A 17,003-nucleotide genomic window follows, 5' to 3' on the forward strand; every position below is an offset into this window, starting at 1 on the left:
TCTAACCAATGGCTGTTTCTTAATCAATGGCCGTTTCTTAATCGACATACGCAGACGCTCAACATGGAGCGGAGCGAGAGTTTCAGAAATTCGCCGTAAAGGGCGGGTCAACTTTCGGGTGTGATTATGTTTTGTCTGCTGCGTGTAGAAGTGTATTATTCAGCTGAGGCATTCACGACAACAGAATTAAGTGATAGAGCGAGTTCATGTACGCTCCTCGGAAGATGTTTCAGGGCCCCTTCAAGCAGAATAGATTTAGAAGTAGTCTTTCATGTGGAACTTTATTCAATACTTTTTGAAATTGTGTAGATACAGAGAGTCAATAAGAATGTATAGGTTAAATTTGGAGCTTCGGTCGTTTTTAAACAAGGCACTTTGTCGCAGGAACGGAATTTAACCCTTTGAAGGGCAACTCTATGTTTTCGTTCATCACCAAGCATGCTCAGGAGGCATTCAAGATAGGATCCCCGAAGCGTTATATTCAAGGTGGATCAAATTTCTCAGCCGGTGGTTGTTTTGTTTAGGCGTAAATAATTTTTTTAATTTTCCCCTTTTCTGGCCTCAATAGGGGAAATTTCTGCGGGCCACCTTACGTGTGTTCAACAAGGCTCATATTGATGAAAAATTCTTTAAGCACAAAACTGACGGAGACATGAGAAGGGCATGACGCAGCTCTAACTTGCGTCTGATTTCTATTGATGACACGGAGCCATATACTGTATCTACTTAAACAAGCACAAAAACAAAGACGGGATAAATCAAACGCATGCGTGACCCCTTTCCTTTCCAAAAGAATAACTGACGGTGTACTGATGCACCCGGCTCCTTTCTTGTGAACCATGCATGCTTGTTTTATCTCACGAATGTACCAGTCTTCACTCCTATCTTCAATTATGCACTCACTGAACAAGGGCTTGCACATTTTGCAGGGACATTCACAGCATTGCTCTGACAGGTGACCATTTTTTGGTTGCGCCACATTGCACTTGTGTTCCTTCAGTCGTTCGTTAAGGCTCTGCTTGTACGCCCTGTGTATAGTCGATCGCAATTCAATACTTCTCACCCCTTATGTAAAAATTGGCAGTGGCTTAGCTCGGCTATGCCAGAATATACGTAGCGAGAGGTACGTTTCCCGAGCTGAGCTTGTTTTTCGGAAACTCGAATGGTGTGATCAGTCACACGACGGGCCTTCAGATCCCCTTCTGTTGGTTCCCGTTGACTGACGCCTTCTATAGGCTCCACCTCGGCGGCTATGCGCCGTCTATTACGCTTGGCAGTCTGTCATCTACGTTTGGCAAGGCGTTCCTCTCTCTGTTCGGGCGTCTCAGCTGCTCTCTTCGCCTTCTGACGCTCATTCTCTTTTTGTTGAGTAGCCAACCGCCAGGCGACAACCTTAGGATCGGAAGAGTTAATCTTCCCTTGTCTATGCCACCGTTTAGCAGCGGCTGGACTCTCCTTCTCTGCATCCATGTCAAACGTTGTGACACAGACGCCCATTACATCGCCTTTTATACGCAATCCTGCGCATGCGACGCGCGGTTCGGGTGATAGAGCGGCGTACGGCGAGGCGGCGACGAAGAACGCGGCGCAGCTGTGGGGTGTCTCTGGTTACCATGGCATCGGCGCATGCGCACAACTGCTCATCCGCGTGACGTCACGCTCGGTTCCAACGGTGGAGCGGGCGCGCGGCCGCGGTGACGGCGAAGCGCACGCCGCACCTCGCTCCTCTTCGGTTGCCATGGTAACGGCGCATGCGCACAACTGGCCTCTCCCATGCACCGCGATATGCTCTACTGGTAGCCCAATGTTGCTCTCCCTACAATACCCCATCAATGGGGCCTTTAAGGTAATAAAATGAAACGACACGAAATGAAATTAAAAGAAATACGCTACACCACGGGCCTTCTGTGCACTCCACAAACGTGCGTTCCTACATTCCCTCGAGCAGCTGCGAAACGGGTACGTCATCCTACACAACCTCGAAAACTTGTCTGTGTCAGAGGTAACCAAGCACACATTTGCCCTCTTGAGAACCCTCTTAAGCCTGTGTGAAATGCTCTGCACGTGCAGAAATCACCGCCGTCTGTATTCTTACGATGCACTGGACAGAAGTGCTCTTTCGATAGCTCTTCAATAAAACTTCCACTACTTAAAAAAGCTGATCCTTGGGATAACAAGCCGAAGTAAGACGATTAGGCACTTAGCGGATGCCCCGAGATATCAAGAAAGGATATGGTTTTTTCGTGGCGTTGGTAAAGCGGATATTCACTATTGCCCTTTTGGCAAGCTTCTTATGCGAGGCTGAACAGGACAGAGGCAGTTAACAACTGAAGTAGGTTACCGAAAATATCAACATGAAATCTGGAAGCTGCAATCTGTTGTCAAGCGGTGGCTCGTGGGTTAACTGAAACGGTTTAAAACGCTGATCGCATAAAATAAATTTAACGTCTCGTTTGACGTTAGCTCGGCTATAGTGAATACAATTAAGTATCGTCGGCAAACCTGAACATAGGTGGCTACTTGTAAAAATGAGCTAAAAAAATCGCTAAGAACTAGAGCTATGCAGGCTCCTATACAGACAGCACGCTTCTGTAAATACACGTCATGGTTCCATTCAGCTTAGGCCGAGTTTAGATAAAAATCTGTCAATTCTATGAACCCTGGCACTGATACCCCTTTGGCACTGTGAAATGCTATAGACCCAAAACAAGCAATGTTTTCTTTCACACATGCAAGAAATTCGAAGGAGTGATTAATGCATGTGTTTTATGTCTACATATATATTTCAGTAATGCACTTAGTGGAATTAATTCCTAAAAAACTCTTGGAGACCTTTAGAATTCTTCACAAATGAATCGTTGATTTCCAACCGATTTAATTTTCCTTACAGACCAATAGCAACTGTTTTCGACCAAGACGCATATTCTGACATCATTACTCTAAGAGGGCACCTCTCTTTGTTGGACTTGGCTGTAAACCACAATTCCCAACAGTTTCTTTTACTCGTTTCTGTATTCTTAGCAGGCTGGTCAAGGTTCGTCTTATTGTAGTACTTCTTGTATTCGTCAAAGGGGTGAGTCAAGTATGGACTGCGCCCACGCGCGAAACAAATTTGGGATGGCTGTTGGCTGTACATAGTAAGCGTTTACCTGCACACAGTACATTTTGGTTTACATGCCCACAGTACATATTTTGATGTATGGATCAATGTACTGAGAAGTTAAATGGATCCTGAAAAACTGAAATCGAACCGTGCAGGGTGTGAAAAGGAAAACGGAAGAAATGGTGGCAAACATTGTTGGCCGAAAATTCATGCGTAGCATCCAACCTCACTCTCTTGCGGCAACTAATGATGCGGGCTTGGGTCATTATACCGGCACGACCGCGTACTCATGCTGCGCGTATACAAGAGCTCTTTGGCTGCTAGACAGCAAATAAAACTGTCTCTATCCGCATTGGCTTTTAAACTGGAACAAACCTCCGTGCTGTCGCACGAAGGCTTCAACATCGGCTTCATGTGGAGTTAGTCGCCGCTACTTCAAAAGCTGTTTGAGGCCACATTTTGTAAGGTTTGACTGTGTGTTCGTTTCATTTGGTCATGACGTCAATTGAGACGAGAGCAACAGGAAGTGAGGAAACAAAACACCAATCACAAGAACGACCAGGCTGGTCGCGGCGCCGCCACCAAGCAGCCTGCTTCCGGCGCATCAATACGGCCGAGTGACAGGCATCACGCTCCACCATTGGTCCAGTAACCGTCTCGCAGTTTCATTCCAGAGGCAAAAGTAGCGCCGACGAACAACGCCAGGTGTGACGTCGTCCTTCAAGCCTTAGATCAACGGGAACAGCGACCAATGGCACCGGGCTGAATGAAACGAAAACGAACTGAAGCTTTACAAAATGCGGCCGCCATCATATTACCAGCATGAGTTGTGATAGTCGAAGACGCGTAATTCGTAAGCGTAATAGACCAGCATCGTGCCTATAAACATATGGGGTTGCAGTCGTCGAAGGTGGCTGGTAATTCGTAAGCGTAATAGACCAGCATCGTGCCTATAAACATATGGGGTTGCAGTCGTCGAAGGTGGCTGGTGGTATCTTCTATGCTGTCACCTGCTTCCGTACGCGGTTCGCTCATTATGCTGTTTGGGTACTGTCTTTCATGTAGACCTGTCTAGGTTGTCTAATTTGAACGATTCTATTTGCAAGCAAATGTAGCGCACGAGGCAGCATGTTGGACTACACGAACGACAAGCTTGCCCGCTGCAGAGAGAAACACACAGCTGACAGCGTTCAGATGTGGAACATATGTGCGGTATCACAACACACATTCATCGTGACATTTTAAAATGTATCACTTTCGAAACAATGTTACATACTTTTTATGTTATCTTTGCAAGCACTCGCGAGCCGATAACTAACAGCCACTTTCAAAGGTGCACTGTAAAACAAGGAATTAATTTTGGAAGGTTCTGTGTACAACTGCTTCTATGGGCCTCACTCACGCAGTTGTCCCAGCCCGGCGGTAGCTCCGGCGCTCATATAATGGGGTACTTTAAAAATGCATCGGCTTTGAAATGACATTTCATACCTGTGTGTTCTGGGGCCAAATTGCGGAACGCTCTCAATCAGAGGACAGTCTCAAAACCGTATCGAAGGCCCGCTCCTAATTGCGGAACGCTCTCAATCAGAGGACAGTCTCAAAACCGTATTGAAGGCCCGCTCCTATTGATCGGTCCGGTCCACACCGTGACCGTGGCCAGGGCCGACTAATAGCAGCCCGGCTTTGAGACTGTTTTGAGACTGTCCTCAGAATGAGAGCGTTTCGTAAGCGACCCTAGCTATATGATGCACTCTGCTTGTGTTAACAAAGTCACGGCATCATAGGTGCAGCGCGAATAAAAAAACTCCTCGGAAAACCTTTTTACTTGCAATCCAGTCGATCCTACCCCAAGGTGTTAGTCCCAGCTGGCGACTGCAGCGCCACAGCATCTTGATTACATCCCATAGGAGTGTTGGCCCAACAAATTTCTCGCTGGTACAGCGCCCATTCCGCTGTTGTTAGTTCACCGTTGCCTATACCGATACGGTCTTTCCTTCCCCGACCTGCCTGTCGGCTTCGTCGTCAACCGTACAGACCACGCGTGCTTCCAGCTGCGATGCACACGTGACACAAGGTTGGGCAGCCCATTACATAGCATCCAATCACGACTGCGCATTGCACGTAGTATCACTGAGGGTTTCGAATTCCATTCTGACTACATTTCGCTAGGGTACCAGCGATGCTGCCGCGCTTCTACCAGACGCTCAGGCTCGCAGCTCCGCAGCGTTGCATGCTGGTTGCGAAGAGTAGCATAACTGCAGGCGCTCGCGGGAGGGCCATGAAAGCGTGCATTTGACTGCCTAATTGCAGACGGGCTACACATGACGCTCTTTGGCGCTATCTTCTAATATTTAATCATCACCAGGTGGGATTGCTCGGCGCCTGTTTCTTCCATTTGTCATGAACGATGTCAGGAATGCGGTTTAAAGTCGAATTGTTGCACCACCGCAGCACAGCCACTCGCCTTCGCTTGCGAACCTGTTTTAACGAACTGTAGAACGCATAACGATTAGCTCGGCTAAGGCATCGGCTTCGTTTACGGCGTTTTGCTACTGGGTAAAAAGAAAGCGTTTTATGTTACAGGAAAAGATAACTGCACATGCATAATGTCGAAGTTAATATCGGGTGATGATTAGTCCAGATATTACATCATTTGAGCATCGCGTATCAAGCTGCTAGCACCGCAAAAGACAAGGCGCCTTATATATACTATTTCTTCTTCTAGTTTTCGAAATATGACTTCATTCTGATAACAAATCGTCGCTAACTAGTTCACTACTCTGCCGTCCGCCGCGTCTGCTTTTAAGCCCACTATTAAGGCTGTTGCAAGAAGACATATCGAAGTTGTCTTTTTTCACTCGATGAAATTGGCACCAGCATGGCAGTCACAGATTTTAAAAGCTGTGATCAAACCAACGCAATTTCTCAAAGAAACGCAGTTTCTAACTGCTACATAAAAAACACAAAATCAACAGGGGACGAGGAAGAAAACAGGCGGCTACAGGCCAAACTCTAGGAACTTCGCCAGGTGTGAGGGCGGGCGCCTGCCTGTAATTTTTCGTTTTTTTCGTGTGTTTCACGTCAGAGCCTTTGGTATTATCTCTAGGTAGCAAAAACATCGCGTGGCGTCAACATATAATCTATATAATGCGTGTCATCAAGTGAAGAGCCAAGAAGGGCAGGTAGATCCGTCTCTGAGCAAAGGGAGCACGGATAAAGCAGGGCTTAGTCTAACTGTGCGCATGCTGTTAAGAGGAAAAGAAGACGTGGAGCTTGAAAAAGTATGCGATGCACTCTTCTCGGCCAAGCTTGTAACGAAAACATCGCGTGGCGTCAACATATAATCTATATAATGCGTGTCATCGAGTGAAGAGCCAAGAAGGGCAGGTAGATCCGTCTCTGAGCAAAGGGAGCACGGATAAAGCAGGACTGAGTCTAACTGTGCGCATGCTGTTAAGAGGAAAAGAAGACGTGGAGCTTGAAAAAGTATGCGATGCACTCTTCTCGGCCAAGCTTCCCTTTCCTCGTGACTGCCCTTCGTTGGCATTTGTTGCTGCATGCTTAACACTGCATGCCAACCTCTGGAAGGCGGAAACAGGACAGTGGCAGTATTGAAGTGCTCTCATAGAAGAAACGCAACGTCAGACTACGCGAAATAAAAAGTTGGTTTCATTCAGGCTCCTACAAAATTGCAATTGCAACAAATTTCATACGGGGCTAAACAGAACATACATATATAGTTGCAGGGCTTGAAGGAGCATCAGTACAACAGGACAGTCGTGGCGGGCTCTTTTGGGTTGGTGGTATTTCTTCAGGCAGGTATACCAACTCATGGCGGAGAGTTGGAAAATATGAAGACAAAACTATGACATGTCATTCAATCTCCTGCGCAAACAAATACACCCACTCCGACTAAAGATCAGAAAAAAACACAAAACCGCTTTTTCCACAAAATTCAAAGCATAATGGTTGCTAGATGTCTCTGAATCAAATGCTCTGAAGAGGCATGGTGCGTGGTCATTAAAATCGGTTGGAGCAACACGACATTAAATCCCGATTGGGTACGCAGATAACGCGTTATTTGGACACTTTTGTTTTGTTATGGACTGTCATTGTGCAATGAAATGCGAAGAGCAAAATAAACATGATCTTATTTGAGAAAGACGAAATACTCGAGCAGGTAATTTTCATTTCGACTTCGTAATGACTGCTCCTTGAAAAAGTAAACAAATCTAGCCAGTATATCATGCAGCTAATTTTTTATCTTTGTTCGTTTGCGTTTCAGTGGTTCAGTTCTCGTCCAGTCTGATGCCCATGTTACGCCATCGGGGGTCTCAACATGTCGGAAGACCTCTAATATTGATGTCACCAAGGCATTGCCTTGTTCAGATTTTTTTCTTTACGCAGCAGCTTTTCTTCTTGTTTATAACCTTTCGTATTAGGCAAAATCGCAAGTGAAACACAAGTGCTTGATCACTTCTGAGACCTCACATTTATTAAGAATATGCACTAAGGCTATTACGTTGCAATAAAACTCCGTCCTGTGTGAGAGTCTCACTGCCTTGTGTCGATATATGTAATAGAACGGTACAAGGGATCGCATGTGCGCGACCTCCGCGTAACACATTGGTGCTGATGAGATGCACAGTTAGGAACAACTTCGTTACGAACGCTGAGTACTGTGTTTGAAATTGTTCCAGTAAAGCAGAAAACTCCCCAAGAAAAGTTTTTGGGAATTTGTGATTGCCTTCGAAGCCCATCACCCGCTCTTTTTTTATTCACAGCCGGAAACAAACGCCTTGGAAACGTAGAAGTTTGGTTAGGCAACTACGTATTATCTTTCAAGCGCTTTCTTCTATAACCTCGAAACTAGAAAAGGAATTTGTTCGTGCTAGACTGATCCATGCTACTTTCATGAGCCAAAGAGGGCTCATTTCAGGAACTTTGACGATGTTTTCGAGCAGCTGCGCCCCACCACAACGTTCCAGTAGTGTTACTCTAAGAAACACCAGTTGCCTTCGCGAACAAGGTGGGAAGCTAGGGTACGCCTATGGCGTGTCCCCGGTGTACGGAAAGCTGCACTTGAATTAAACAAAGGGGCCGAAAGGTCGACAAAAGAAAAACTGCCTTTCTACGACAGCGGCCCCGCTGGTCTTAAAGCAGCACACGACGCTTCTGGCGACCTTGAGTTTGCGCTGCGAGACATTAAAAAAGAGCTGCACGTGGCGTGACAATTCAAGCGGCTGGGCGCGAGTGCGTAATGAGGGACTTGGGAAAGAGAGATTCGGGGAGCGGGCGCTCCAAGCCCTCGCAGCTTTTGTCGTGTGAAACCTGCCCAAGGCCACCACTTCTGAGAATGGTGGAGAGCGGCGGTCAGCACCACTTACGAGGCTTCGCGTCCCCTGTTTTAAAGAGGAAACAGTTTTATTTTGCTGTCGCCTTCTGGGAAGGAAGACGGAGAAACAACCGCTTTGTATTTTTGTCTGGAGAGATTCGCTTCGAGGCTGGCCAGGGGAAAGCATTCAAGGCGAAGTGGAGCTGCGTTATCTTGGCCCGACAGTGGCAGCTCACATACAGCTGCTCGCCGTCTCTAAGGGAGGAGAGGGGGGGGGGGGGGAATTCGTGCCACATGAACGCGTTCGTCTCTCGATAACGGTGGTTTAGCTTGAAGTCAGCCACTCTAACTAGTCTTTATGTTTTCTGCAAAAAAGGAAAATTACCCTCGCGTAGGGAAACAAACGTGCCTACCAAAGATGGTTCAAAATGGTTCTAGTTAGCAGGTTCTTCAAAAATATTAAAAGAACGTGGTACGTTTGCGAAATGGAACGCGAGACCAGAGAATTAAATGATATGTAAATGAGCGTCAAGGGTGGAAGATGAAATGAAATACCGCACAAGCGCTGGCTATACAGCGGAGCTAAAATACATGGAGCTAAGCGTCTATGACAGTGGTCGACATAAAGGTTAGATGACGCTTGTGCATGGCGGTACACGTGTTTGCTTTTCGCCATGTGTTCCGTTTGTTTTGTTTATAGTTGCGAATTTGCACCATTTTGTTAATTTTGCTGTTCACTTGCGGTCGTCGTTGCGATTGAAGTCGCGAAAAGTCACCTACTCCCCATCAGAAAAAAAAACAATTTTGCGCAACTTTTGCACACTGGACTGGTTTTATGTGTTTCTGTCTTTGTCACTGTTTTCTAAGCTTATATTATGCGTCCCTTAAAATGATCACCACCAGATCGCTCCCCGTATTGTTCGTCTTGCTTCCCCTGTACAATCGTTTGCGTTGTTGTAGAACTGAATTCGAACCAACTGGCCAACCTTCGCGCATGTGTGAGAGAACGACATGGCACACACTGCCTCGCAACGAGCTTTCAACAGGTGAAAGTAAAAGAGACATAAGGAAAATGCGAGCGAACAGCGGTGAAAGTGCAGTTGAGGGTCTTGAGCTGCGCTTCTGCGAAGATAATTGGCGTAGTTTCCTCATTTTAGAATAGGCGCTGGGTGTATAATTCTTGTTATTTTTACGTTTTTCGCTTTCGCATGAGCTCTCTGCTACCATCGTAATGAAATGAGTGACGCTCTGTGGCGTCACTGTGGCGTGCTTTTTTCCAGGTTTTATCTCTAGGCGTCACAAACCTGGTGACGTCACATATCAGTATTCCAATGGTCGTTTAGCCGTATAATACCTTGATTAGGTACCTGGAAAGAAGATCGCGCAAAATTAAGTAGGTTAAGCTCCCCAGGAATGAACGTTCAACAATAGGTAAGTGTTAAAAGAAATGATAAAAGAGCGGCTACATTAATTCAATTCAATTCTTTATTTCTTTTTGAGAGTAGGAGACAGGACTAAAAGCCGCGGCAACGGCTTGACATGGGTTCAGGCTCCTTACAGGTTGGCTTTTACTGAGGAGCGGCCATCGCAATCATTACTTCACAGGTTACAAGAGTACAAGAACGGCAAACACGTGTGACAATAATAGAGCACACAGTAACTATTAAAATTAGCTACAATGTCGAAGTCAAAGTCAACTTTATTTTTCAGCATCCAACGTCCACTGGACAGGAGTGATGTTGATGAGGGAGGGGGGGGGGGGGGTCGGCAAGCAAAAAGCCTTAAAAAAGGCTTGACAAGGCCCGCACCCCATGCAGTAAAATAAATGAACAAAAGAATAAAAGTTCCAAACATTGAACAAAACGTGCACATCAAGGCATAATACGCACATCATGTATGCAAATGTGATAAAAACAATTTAACTTCAGAATTCAATTTGCATAGCTGATTGAAGGATGCTTCGTCAAACAGACTGCTAAGGTTATCAAAATACAATTGTCTTTCGAAAGCTGGGATAACAACGTCAATCTCAACTTTGTTGCCGCACAACTTAGATAACCACAAATTCATTGTGACCGCTGTTTTCTCTCAAAATTTAGTGGTTAGATAAAACAATAGGCTTCCCTTGTTTTTATCACCTTTACACTTCTTGAACACTTAAAAGCAATGGCGAGCCCTCAACAGGAGGCCTTTAAAAAAATACAGCGAAGAACTGCCGCATGGAGCTAGGCTTTGCTTTGGGCTTTGCTCCTCTACGCGCAGAACGGCTGAAATTCGCATTGCACACCCGCGGCTCCGTTAAACGGCCTTGGAGGCCAACGCGGATTTTTCCTTTGTTTTCCTACATCAGCCTTAAGACTGTTATCATCCAAATGGGCCCATTGTTTTTTCAAGTGGGCCCTGATGAAACTTTACGCGCCTTCAATGGCCTATGACGCCCTACTACTTCACATGCAGGCAAAACTGTTCTTTCGTTTCATTCGCAGGAGAAAGGCAAAGCGGTGTCGGCATAAGCCTTTGGAGTTAATGACTTACCATGGAGAGATCCCACTTTTTCGGAAGGAACTGGAAAAAGGTGCAAAGAAAAACCCAAAGGCCCAAAAAATTTTCCCGACAATTTTCTTTCGATGTACTTGAAGATAGGGTGTAGTTATGTGTTGTCGTGCCGTATTCGTTTTAATCTCGAAGACTTTCGGTTTTTGTTGCTGGCACAGCCAGGGGTAGAAAACTTCTTATATAACAAGGTGTCCCAGCTAAATCTAACAAAGCTTCTGGAAACATGGAATGTCCCAGACCCAGTGAAACCAGATGCGCTCTTTTGAGAGTCACCTGGCCTATTCTGCAGCATTTTTTCGGTCTCCAAATTTTATTAAATAGTCAAATCAAATTGCTAACTTTCTAAAATATTGGCTTCAGGAAAAAAGTATCAAAAGACAAGTTGTAGAGATCGTCTTTAAAAACATCTGACTGAAATGTTTGCACCAAGCTACAGCTAAAGTAGTTTTTTTTTTACCATCCCTAAACCATAACTCGCACAATAAAAAAAAGCTTCCACGTGACAAACAGGGTCACTTCAACGTCCCGAGACGCGTCTCAGAGACGAAATCCCAGTTTTTTTTTCAGGAGTGCTCTCCCCGATGAGGCTTTGCGTGCACACTGGGGCAGAGATGTCAGCAGCAGCTGGCCACGTGATAGGTCTCTTTGAAGGCCACTAAATGAAGCCACGTAAATCCTACCTTGATGAAAACAACGTTGTTAGCTGGTTTCAAAACATATCTCAACTTCTGTATTGACAGTTTGGTCCTCAAGCCAATAATTAAGAAGTTAGCTAATTTGTATGCACTAATTGAAAAACGAAAAAAATAACACTGCAGACCAGGCCACGCCACCTTGAATAACACTCAGCTGGTTTCGCTGGGGTAGAACACTCCGTCTCTTTTAAAGGCTTGGTTACATTAAGCTGCGACACCTCTCTATGATTGTTCAGACAGGCCATATGTCAGAGCCAATTGTTGCTTTAGTAGCCGGAGGAAAGGGAACCGGAGCGTCGTTTTGTTGTTATGGCAGCGCTATCTAGACAAAACAACTTCAACTACGAGGTGGATTCCAACCACCGCCGACGAAAACAAATAGCTTTTTCCCCTTGCCTCAGCCAGTGAGGCCATCGCCAAAACCTGTGAGGCTGCGTGCATGGGCACGAATGATTCATTGTAGAGCATGCGCACTAGAGCTCCCACGCAGCCGCTTAGCCTTTGTCTGTGAGGTCACAATGCGGGCCCACCGGGTTGTGGGCAACCTGCCCTAGGTGGCCTCCCTAAGTGGCAGGTGGGCCACATAGGTCACTTTACCTTGTGACGTCATGATAACCTGTCTACCGGATTTTAAGCAAACTGCCCACCGCGGCAGCTTGTTTAATGATTGGTGGATTGGTCGCGAGAGGTTGCTCGGCAAGAGAAACGTGGGTCTCCCAATCCCCACCAGTGGCAACATTTGCCGTCGCAAAGCAGTGGCGCATCACTTAACCGACACACCACTGCGCCAGAAGTGCTAAGAAGTGGCATTCGGACTCCAAGAGATCTGTGAATGTAAAGTAGAGAATGTCAAATTCCTCATATATGGGCATAAACCACTATAGCTGGCGCGTGTTAACTTTAAGGAGGAGCTTAAGCGAAACCGGAGCACGGACAAAGGAAAACAGCAGCGCCGAAAAACACACACACACTGCAGAAGAACGACATAACTTGCATTGGTCTAACTACGCTAAATCATCCGTCATTTTTATTAGACAGCAGTTCTCCTCCTCTCACCTCGTGCGATGAATTAGTTGAAACAGGAACTAGCCAAAGTTTCCTACTCCTTGCACCTTAACAATTGAAAGAACACGCAAAAGAACGGAACGAGCATGCTGTCCCTAGCATTACAGAAACCCTACACTAGGGTGCTTCCAAGAATTTGTGATTCGCTCTTAGATCATTACATACGATAAGTCAGGCAAGCTTAGCATTTTCTGCTAAGTAGTTAGCGAGGTCTAAAATTGTCAGCCGTCTACTGAAATATCCTAAATTCCAAGTTTCTTTCCCTCAATAAAAACCTCTCAGTTATATTTAAAATATTGGCTACTAATTGCTAGAAGAACCTCGATATCTGAATCGGTTTGTAGAGCACAACAGCAACACACAAAAAAAAAACGAAAACAGTCATTGTTACAGTGGGTTGTACGTGGAGGAATTTCCTTTTTCAGGACTGGCGATATTTGGAGGTTCAAGCGGCGGCTCTTCACGCCTGCGTTCCACTTCCGGGTCCTGGAGAATTACATCTGTCATTTCAACGAGAACGGGAACGTGCTGATCAAGATCCTCGAGAAACATATCGACGAGAAGCCCGATGAAGCGCTGGCCGCCTTTCCGCTCATGCAGCATCTTACGCTCGACATCATTGGCAGTAAGCATATGCTCCTTTTCTGCACGAGATAAATATTATGGGACGACAATCGACAACCTGGGCCCGTATTCTATAAGGTGTCCATTTTCCGTTTTTCATTCCAAGTCCATTCGGTTCCCTGTCATTTGTAACTCAGATGTACCCGCGGCTTTCAAGCGTCTATGGCAACCAACTCGGCCATTGGGTGGTTGGCAACCGGACCTCACCATTGGCTGCATATCGCTACCAATGGCAGCCAGTGGTCAGATCTGGTCGCCTGCTGTTGGCAGAGCGCTGTGGTTAACCTCACCATTTACTGTATATTGCATCCAGTTTCATTTCAATTTCGTAGCATGGCTTGTAGCACAAAGCTATTTCTGTTCTATTGTGTGTATCTATGAATGCAAGATCCCGATGCAATGCGTACAGTCGCGAGTAAAGATAGATTAGCACTAGTGACGTTCCCCCGCCGCGGTGGCTCAGTGGTTAGGGCGCTCGGCTACTGATCCGGAGTTCCCTGGTTCGAACCCGACCGCGGCGGCTGCGTTTTTATGGCGGAAAAACGCTAAGGCGCCCGTGTGCTGTACGATGTCAGTGCACGTTGAAGACCCCAGGTGGTCAAAATTATTCCGGAGCTCTCCACTACGGCACCTCTTTCTTCCTTTCTTCTTTCACTCCCTCCTTTATCCCTTCCGTTACTGCGCGGTTCAGGTGTCCAACGATATATGAGACAGATACTGCGCCATTTCCTTTCCTTCAAACTTCAAAACCAATTCATATTATGATTATTATTATTAGTAGTAGTAGTAGTAGTGGCGTGCCACAGGAGCGGCAGACAGTAGCGCTCGGCACGGCGGTTACTAACACGCCGATAACAATAGTGCCAGGTGTGTTCGCAAAGCACGGCGCCGCGCCAGCCTTCCGTTGCGATTTTCACCGCTCCGGTGACGTTATAGTGACAATCTTTTTTACTCGCGACTGTACAAGCTATGAACAAGCTATGCGTGCACTGCGCATTAGCGAAGTGTATATATCAGCAGCCTTATTGAATACAGCTGCAACGTGGAGGAGCTCTTGTCTGTTTCCATCTGTGTGATAGCTTCGATGTTTCTATCCATAGAAGCGACGTAGGAAGAGGGCCGTCACAAAAGCGTTAAACAGGAGAAGCAAAGCAATAACACTCCATTCCGGGACTTCATTCTTGATGGTCACGAAACGCGAACCGCGCTGCGCCAGCGCTGTTACCCTTAGAAGAAGGACCAGAGCGAGCGAAATTACAGCGTATGCGGCTAGCAAAAAAAAAAAAAATTCGGAAACTGTCGGTGTTCCACCGCAGAAATTATCTTTTGAATCCTTCCTCTATAGAATCCTGATCACACATATTACCTAAACGGTTATTCCATTGAGCAAAGAAGAATTTGCTTCTATGAGATTTAGCAATGGTGTCACACTGAGCATTGAATAGATATGGACATAGATACATAATAATTAACATTCCCTTTCCACCGAAACGCCAGATAATTCTCACGTTGCTATTATTTTCTAATGTGCTAACTGTCTTTGAATTTACTGGGTAAATTTCTTTCTCCCCTTATCTAAACTACTTTTTCGCTATCTTCCAAGAATCCTCTGACCTCTTTTTACTTTTTGGCACTCCTTAAAAGTTGACAACACGCTGGCCATTTTTAAACCATACAGCATATGAGATATCTGGAGGCATCACGTATTGTGGGCTAGAGGACTCTTCACTGGGTAGCAAAAAGTTCTATAATTTTCTTGTATTGCATGCAGCAACAACGTGTATCGTCTGTGGCATCAAATTTTTCTCGGTAGCATATTCTGGTGTCAACCATCCCGCCATAGCCAGTAAAAGCAAGCCGTTTCTTTTGGAATTATCGAAAGCAACATCTCCTTTCAGTTTATTCTTAGTCATCGCGTAAGAGTACAGCGTCACATCCTCCAGCATTTTTTAACGCGATAGCGTTAAGGCTCTCGTATACTACAGAAATTATGGCGTCGTTGGCCTCGTCGTCGGCGCTGTGAGGGTGGCGTAGGGTGGCCCAGGTGCTCACCCTCTGGAGAAGCAACATAGGTAGGCCACTTAGGCTACCTGACCTTGTTGTCGTCATCACAACGTGCCCATCGGATTGTGAGCAAACTGACCACCGTGGTAGGTGGCGGATAAATTAATGACTAACCACGAGAGGTTGCTCAGGGAGAGCAACTTGGGTCGCACAAGACCCACCGGTGGCAGCACCTGCCATTGCAGCGCAGTGGCGCTTCCCTTAGCCGGTGCAACTTTGCGCGAGGAGTGCTGAGAAGAGTCCCAGGAAACCTATGATTGTAGATTTGAAGAATGACCAATTCCGCATATATGGGCATCAACTCATTAACGTTATGGCGTCATACTCTTAAGGCGGAGCTTAACTGTTCCTCCTAATTTTTTTCGGCAGTGAAACTTCTGAGTTCCCTACTTTGTGGTTCGGAGTGCTCGGGTGAGACCGGTGAGCGGACAAAAAGCACGTGACATGCGCACCGCTTTGTGACACGCGCTCGAAGGCGTGGCTATAGCGCTGTTTTCGGCCGCGCAGTTTCGACTTCATCCTTGTGCAGCCCCAGAAATCCTTGTGGTCCAGCGGAAGCGATAATGGCGTTTTGAGGAGATTGGTGCCTCAAAATTGATATGGACATTATTTGCGAGGGGCTACAAGCCTCTCAATAAATAAGGAGACTAAGTGTAATAGCTAAATGTTAGCTACTATTCGTTAACCATCCCGATAGTTAACAAGTATTAACTGTATTCTAATGCACTCCATCGCTGATAATGCTGTGCCGGAGAAAGCACGCTTCTAACACAAAAAACCTATTTTCAAGCACTGCTAGCAGTATAACGCCACCCGGTGTGTATAAACCGCTGAGCACAGGCAGCTAATTGGTTTGTTCAAAGAAGGTTGTGGCCAAGTACAACACGAGGGTTGCCAAATTCTGCTCTGGTGAAGGATACGTTGTCAGTTCTGGTTACCGAGGTTATGCCGCACCCCAGGTCTAATTATGCAATTGCATCGACCCGCGGAGTTTTTTTTTCAGAAGTTTGCGGGGATGTAGTGACCGCAACTGACAAAGAAAAGGGTTAATTAGAGAGACATGGGAGAGGCATTTGTCCTGCAGTGGGCGTAGTCAGGCTGCTGCTGCTGATGATGATGACGACAAACAGCTAATGGCGGCTGTATTTCAACGGTGAACACATAACAACAAAGTTTTGCTCTTAACTGAATCAGTAATGAGAGCTTTCTTCACAATATCTGCGTACGATTACCTGGTGTTGTCACACCATTTCATTAGCCCAAGACACGGCTATCATAGCGATCAACCACTCACTTCACGTCTTCACGCCACCGTTTACAATGATTAAAATAAAAACAATTAAGCGCACAAGCGGTTTATTCTAGACAAGACTGAGCAGTAAAGAAACTAGTTCTCGCCTTTCCACAGCGTTGAAGGTTAGAGAATTGTAGGTGTGTGCGATTAGGACCTTTTCCAAAACCGAACCGCGTGCGAATAGTGTAGATTTGCTACCCAATCGATTGCGAATAATAGAGCTGCAAACTGAATCAAATACAAATTGATTAGTAGCCGAATCACATC

At 46.0% G+C, this 17,003-nt stretch overlaps 1 protein-coding gene across 1 annotated transcript in view; it reads left to right on the top strand.

Moving 5' to 3' along the window:
- LOC144115702 (cytochrome P450 4V2-like) overlaps positions 1-17,003 on the top strand; it is a 48,977-nt gene that overhangs the window by 6,336 nt on the left and 25,638 nt on the right. The window contains exon 4 of the mRNA XM_077650175.1: positions 13,180-13,379. Within this exon, the coding sequence (XP_077506301.1) occupies positions 13,180-13,379 (200 nt within the window). The remainder of the gene's footprint in view (positions 1-13,179; positions 13,380-17,003) is intronic.

The sequence above is a fragment of the Amblyomma americanum genome, chromosome 1, assembly GCF_052857255.1.
Source record: "Amblyomma americanum isolate KBUSLIRL-KWMA chromosome 1, ASM5285725v1, whole genome shotgun sequence".
Classification (NCBI taxonomy): Eukaryota; Metazoa; Arthropoda; class Arachnida; order Ixodida; family Ixodidae; genus Amblyomma; species Amblyomma americanum.